Raw genomic sequence first — 5738 nt, 5'->3', positions numbered from 1 at the left:
CGAGCCCCTCAGCCGTGCCCGTGTCCCCACAGCCTGTTCGGCGGCTCCGACTACAAGCTGATCTACCGCCACTACGCCACGCTGTACTTCGTGTTCTGCGTGGACTCCTCCGAGAGCGAGCTGGGCATCCTGGACCTCATCCAGGTGCGTCCCCGCAGCGCCCAGCTGCCCTGGCACCACTCAGGGCCGTTTCGTGGCCGTGCCAGCCCTGTGCCAGCCCTTCTGAAAGGCCTGAGAAGCCCTCGGGGCGGGCGTGGGGAGGGGGGCTGCACGTATGCCCTGAGCTTCTACATGGCTTCTTCACCTGGGAGCAGCAGGGAAGGCAGTCTGAAGGGATGTCTTTAAAAATAGACACACAGAATCATTCAGGGTGGAAAACTCCCTTGGGAGCACCAAGTCCAAGCGTTAATGCTAGGATTCTGGAATCCCAGGTTGGAAGGGACCTCAGGGATTGTCTGGTCCAGCCTTTCTTGCCAAAGCATGGCCTAGACAATTCCCAACACCCTGGCATGTGAAAAATACCCAGTGTTGGGGAATCCCTCACTTCCTCATGGAGATTATTCACCGGCTGTTTCTTTGGAAAAAATTTTCCTCTTGAACCTTATTGGAGTCTCCCAAGAGGAACTTGTACCCATCGTTCTGTGTCTTTCCATGTGCCTCCTTGCATGACAGGAGTTTCCAGCTTTGTAGCCACCCTTTAAACACCAGGATATGGGAAGAAGGTGCCCCTGAGCCTCCTTTTCTCCAGGCTGAGCCTTTTCCCAGCTCCCTCAGCCTCTCCTGGGGCTCCAGCCCCTTCCCAGCTCCGTTCCCTGCTCTGGACACGCTCCAGCCCCTCCAGGTCTCTCCTGGCAGGTGGGGCCCAGAGCTGGAGGTGCCCCAGCAGTGCCAGCTCAGGGGACAGGCACTGCCCTGGGCCTGTGTCCATGCTGGGGTTGACACAAGCCAAGTGCCAGTGGCCTCTCGCTCACCTGGACACACCTGGGCTCATGTTCAGCCACAGCCACCAGCATGCCTAGGTCCTTCTCCAGCTTTCCAGTCCCTGTGTCCCGTGCCTGGAGCGTTCCATGGGGTTGGTGTGACCATCTTGCCTGGTCTCCGTCTGTCCCAGGTGTTTGTGGAGACGCTGGACAAGTGCTTTGAGAACGTCTGTGAGCTGGACCTCATCTTCCACATGGACAAGGTGGGTGCTGGGCTCGGGGCTGCTCCGGAGCTGCATTTCCTGGGCTGGGGCTGGCCAGGAGAGTGTGGGGATGGCAGGGGTCACTTTGGGGGGACTGAGGTCCTGTATGGCAACCTTTCAGCCTGTGTTCTCTAAAAGGCACTCACATTGTGACCTCCCCAGGACAGCCCGGGTGGTCAGTGTGGATCTGTGCTGCACAGCCAGCTCCGCTGCAGCTGGGCAGCCTCTGGCCTGGCACTGGGGCGTTCTGCCTCTGCTCCAGGCCGTGACACCTCGTGGGAGTTAACGTTGTACTACAGCTGCCGGGAAAGAAAGGGAAGGAACAATGGGAGTGTTTGGAATTCAAAGTGCTGGGTAAACTTTGGTTTGAGCCACAGCCTGTAATTCTTCCTCTTGAGCTGGATGGAGATCCTGGGCAGGAAGCGTCCTCTTAGATCATGTCCTGGGTCACAAGGCTGAAGATGGCTGGGGATAGGTAGCCAGGAATAGGCTTGGAGCGGGGGGAGGCTTGGCTGAGGGCGCTGGGCTTGCATTGCTGTTGATCAAGATTTTCTTGCTTTGCTGGAGACAAAAACATATCAACAAAAAAGAGCACTGGGGAAAAAAAAAGTAAAATGCTCCCTCTCCATTGGTGATTCCAACAGGGGAGCTGGCAGGGCGGGGGAGTGAGCAGGTCCCGGGTATCTCTATGTTGCCAGCTGCTGAGGTCAGGCTTTGGTTTCGCTGTTTGCCCTAAGTGTTTATCAAAGGAGGGAGGAGGGCCGAGCAGCTGTGGGAAAAGTGTTGGCAGCTGCCCAGGTCACCTCTGCCCACAGCTGGGGGAGGATATGCTCTGGGTGCTGAGTCTGTGGGAGGGGCAGGAGCCAGCAGTTTTTCACTCAGCCTTACTCTCAGCTTTACGTGAGCTGTGCATGTAAAACACTGAGCCCCACGGCCAGCCCGCAGCCCGCGGGCAGGCCACATCACACCTTGGCCAGCAGCAGTGGGGTCACCCTTCCTCTGACGTCTCCTGCCTGCAAGAACATTCTCAGGAGAGTTTCTGGTAGTGCAGACCCCAGCTCGGTCACCAAGGCTCTCCCAGCCCTTCCCATCCCATGCTCCTGCTGCTTCCCAGCTTTGACTCAACTCTTGGCCATTATCAGTTCATCCTCCGGTCTCTTTCTATATTTGGCACATGTTTATTTCTCAGATATACTCACGTTCCTGTGCTTCCTGGAGCTGGGTTGCAGAGGGACAGCGTTTGGGGTGCTGGGAGTGTGCTGGTGTGTCCTGCTGGGCCCGGGTTTTCCCCCTGGGATGCCCAGGCAGGGCCATGAGTGTTTCCCCAGCCAGGGCTGTGAATGTCTCCCTGGGCAGGGCTTCAGGTGCAGCTTTGGCTGCATTCTGTAATTTTTCTTTTTGCCTAAAGTTCCACCTTGCACTGCCTGCAGCACAGGGCCATGGGACCAGAGCTGTGGCAGGCCTGGGGTGATGGAGGGGGGCATTGGTCAGGCACCAGTGACACCAGTGCTTGTAGCTGTCGGCGCTGGGAGCCCCAGCCTCAGAGCTGCAGGGATGCCCTGTCCAAGGGGGGCTCAGGGTGGGCTGTGCTCAGCTCTCAGCCCTGCTTTCCACCTCGGAGGGGAGTGTGAGCTGCACTCAGCAGCTGCAGAGTCCCAGAGGGAACACAGATTGCTCAGGAAGTGCTGTGCTTTGGCTTGGAAAACAAAACTTGCTCAAGATTTCTGCCCTGCTGGTTTGGAGCCAGCTTGGGCTGAAGCCAGATCTTGAAGGAACGTTTCCCGATGATCCCATATCCTTTCAGGCTGTGGGAGCCACTTGCTCCAGCTGCTTCAGCATGCACAGGGACTGGGCTGTGGGATGGGGGTTCCAGAGCCGCCTGGGGCTCACCCTGTGCCCTGCTGATCCCGCACACCTGCTGCTGCTGCAGGCACTGTGGGACTGGGACAGGAGCTGTGGGGAGCCTGGGCTGGGTCACCTCACAGAGCTGGGATTGCCCCTCAGCAATTGCTGGGATTGCACCTTCTCTCGTGTTCTTTATTCTCCCCAGCACTGTCCTGATGGTCACAAGGTGTCACAAGTGTAGCCTGGCTCTGTGAAACCATAAAACAATCTCATAACCCAACCGTGCTCCTGTGTAGCCTCTTTCACGGAAGTATCTGGGACCCATAAATCCATTATCTGTGCTGGAGGCTCATTGGGAACTGCTGACTGTGCAGGCAACGCTGAGCAGAGCCAGGAGCAGGAGCTGAAGGGGGTGGTAGCCACCAGCACAGCCTGGCTGCCACCTCGGGGCTGATTGCAGTTTCTGGGGTTGCAACTCAGCAATGTTCCTTTCCCTGTTCTGGCTGTGTGATTGCACTGGCCTTGCCTGGCTGTTCATCCTTGAACTCGAGGGATGCCAGGAAAGGAGCAGACTCCCTTGGCAGTTGTGTGCTTTTTCTGTGCCCATGTCACAGTCCTGACCTTCCTCAGAGACAGTGGAGAGGCCAGGCTCTGGCCTGGCTTTCTGAGGAGAAGGAGCTTCTGGGGAGTCCTGCTGTAACCCGGCCGCGGAGGGCCCAGCCATGTGTCTAGGCTGTGCCACTGGAACCAGTTGCATCTGGCTGCTGCAGGGGCCCGGTGGGTGGGTGTCATCTCCAGTGGGGTGCAGGTGGAAAGTGGAGCTTTGGGGCTCCCCTTGGCCACCGTTTTGTTCTCCAGCCAGCTCAGAAGGGGGCAGGGGTAGATTTGTGTCCTTTGGGGAGATGCTGGCCCCTGACATACTCCCAGGTGCGGGCCCTCAGCCTTCTGTTCCTTGCCTCCCTCCCTGGCAGGTCCACCACATCCTGCAGGAGATGGTGATCGGTGGGATGGTGCTGGAGACCAACATGAACGAGATCGTGGCGCAGGTGGAGGCCCAGGGCAAGCTGGAGAAGGCAGAGGTGAGCAGTGATGCTGTGGCTCTGCCCCTGGGAGCTGACAGACCCTGGGCTGCGAGGGGGTCCCCCATGGGGACGGGTGGGCGTGGGGGGTATCCAGGGTACTCCCAGTGTCTGCCTGCCTGAGCCCTCGCATGGGGCTGGGGACACCCTGCCCAGTGGTGCTGGTCAAGAGTGCAGGGAGCTGCCCGTGGAAGTGGCTCCTTTGTCGAGGATAATGACCCCGGGCCATTGAAGCTTTCTCATGAGGAGGCTGTGGAGGGGCTGTGGGGTGGGGCCAGTGGTCACGGTCCCTCTGTCCCCAGGGAGGCCTCTCAGCTGCTCCTTCCCGTGCTGTGTCGGCCGTGAAGAACATCAACCTGCCCGAGATCCCCCGCAACATCAACATCGGGGACATCAACATCAAAGTGCCCAACCTGTCACAGTTCATGTGAGCAGCCCGTGCTGGGGGGCTGCCTGCTGAGCAGAACTGGGGTCCCCGGCTCCTCCCGGGGCTCTGCCCACGTGGCACACAGGGCTGATGGTGGCCGAGGGCGACAGGGCTCAGAGAACGGGTGGGGGGCTCAGAGAACGAGGTGGGGGGCTCCCTTCCTCTGGAGCTGGGCTCAGTTCTGCTCCCTGGTTCCCCAACAAGGAGGCTGCTCTTCCTTCCCCTCCCTCCCTGCGGACATGCAGAGCCTCTCCTCACTGTGGGGAAGAGTTGGCTCCTGCCTCTCCTGGGATTCTTGGGATTCCCAGAGGTGAAAGTGTGCCTGTAGTGACGGCTCTGTCAGGAGCTGCAGGTTGTCCCCTCCATCCTCCCAGCCATGGCTGTCCCCTGCCCTGGTCCTGCTCTCTATGATGGGCCCCAGCTGGGTGGGGGTCACTCATGGGAGCTGCTGTGTGCCCTGGGGACAGTGTGAGGGGGACATGCTGGAGCAGGGATGTGGCAGCAAGAGGGACGGGAGCTGAGTGACCTGGGGGGCTTGCAGGGTCAGGCCAGGCTGGGGCTGCTGGAGTGTGTCCCTGTGTCCCAATAAATTGTCCCTGAACCCGTGTCTGTGTCTGCTGTGGGTGTGTGGGACCTGTGGGGCTGGGGTGCTCTGAGGCCGGGGAGGAGCAGGGCTTGTCCTGGGGGTCACAGTGACCCCGATGGGCTCTGTCAGCCACATACCCCACGCCCCTGGCTCCGCCGCGGCTCCATCTGGCCACCAGCCCCTGGGGCTGGCCGGGGGCCCTTCCTCTGCTCCCCAGCTGTGCTCCGGGTTCTGCCTCCACTTCCCCTGGCAGGGAAACCGTGACTCTGCCGGGAAGGAATTTCCCCTCCCTACAGCTTAACCCTTCCCCAGCTGGCCACTAGCCACATAAGCACTCCTGGAGGTCAAGGAGCTGGGCAACCTGCTGTGTCCTCTTCTCCGCTGGCTCTCCTCTTCCTCCGCTTCCTCCTATTCCTCCTTGTCCTCTCGTAAGTGCCGGCGAAGGGTGCAGGTGAGCCATCGTGCCGGGGCCGTGTCCTGGGACTGGGGCGCGGAGTCTGGCCGGACAGGGACAGTCGGAGGGGAACGCTCCGGCTCACCTCATGGCCAGGGAGTTGGCGAGGTGCTCCACGCCAGGCCGGGCTGCGGGCTGGGCTGCCGTGGGCAGTGCCACAGCAT

The 5738-nt window shown here is 60.2% G+C and overlaps 2 protein-coding genes across 2 annotated transcripts in view; both read left to right on the top strand.

The window, feature by feature from the left end:
• The window catches only part of LOC102036938 (adaptor related protein complex 3 subunit sigma 2), a 7791-nt gene extending 2652 nt beyond the window's left edge, over positions 1 to 5139 (top strand). Inside the window, exons 2-5 of the mRNA XM_031059674.1 lie at positions 5 to 144; positions 1112 to 1183; positions 4000 to 4107; positions 4410 to 5139. Of these exons, the coding sequence (XP_030915534.1) occupies positions 5 to 144; positions 1112 to 1183; positions 4000 to 4107; positions 4410 to 4538 (449 nt within the window). The 3' untranslated portion in view covers positions 4539 to 5139. The remainder of the gene's footprint in view (positions 1 to 4; positions 145 to 1111; positions 1184 to 3999; positions 4108 to 4409) is intronic.
• A 329-nt stretch (positions 5140 to 5468) lies between these two features.
• The window catches only part of ANPEP (alanyl aminopeptidase, membrane), an 8284-nt gene continuing 8014 nt past the window's right edge, over positions 5469 to 5738 (top strand). Inside the window, exon 1 of the mRNA XM_005424311.2 lies at positions 5469 to 5571. The gene's annotated coding sequence lies outside the window, so the exon portion shown is untranslated. The remainder of the gene's footprint in view (positions 5572 to 5738) is intronic.

The sequence above is a fragment of the Geospiza fortis genome, unplaced genomic scaffold (genome assembly GCF_000277835.1).
Source record: "Geospiza fortis unplaced genomic scaffold, GeoFor_1.0 scaffold2, whole genome shotgun sequence".
Taxonomy (NCBI): domain Eukaryota; kingdom Metazoa; phylum Chordata; class Aves; order Passeriformes; family Thraupidae; genus Geospiza; species Geospiza fortis.
The sequence above is the reverse complement of the archived record's forward strand: the minus strand, read 5'-3'. Positions and strand labels throughout refer to the sequence as shown.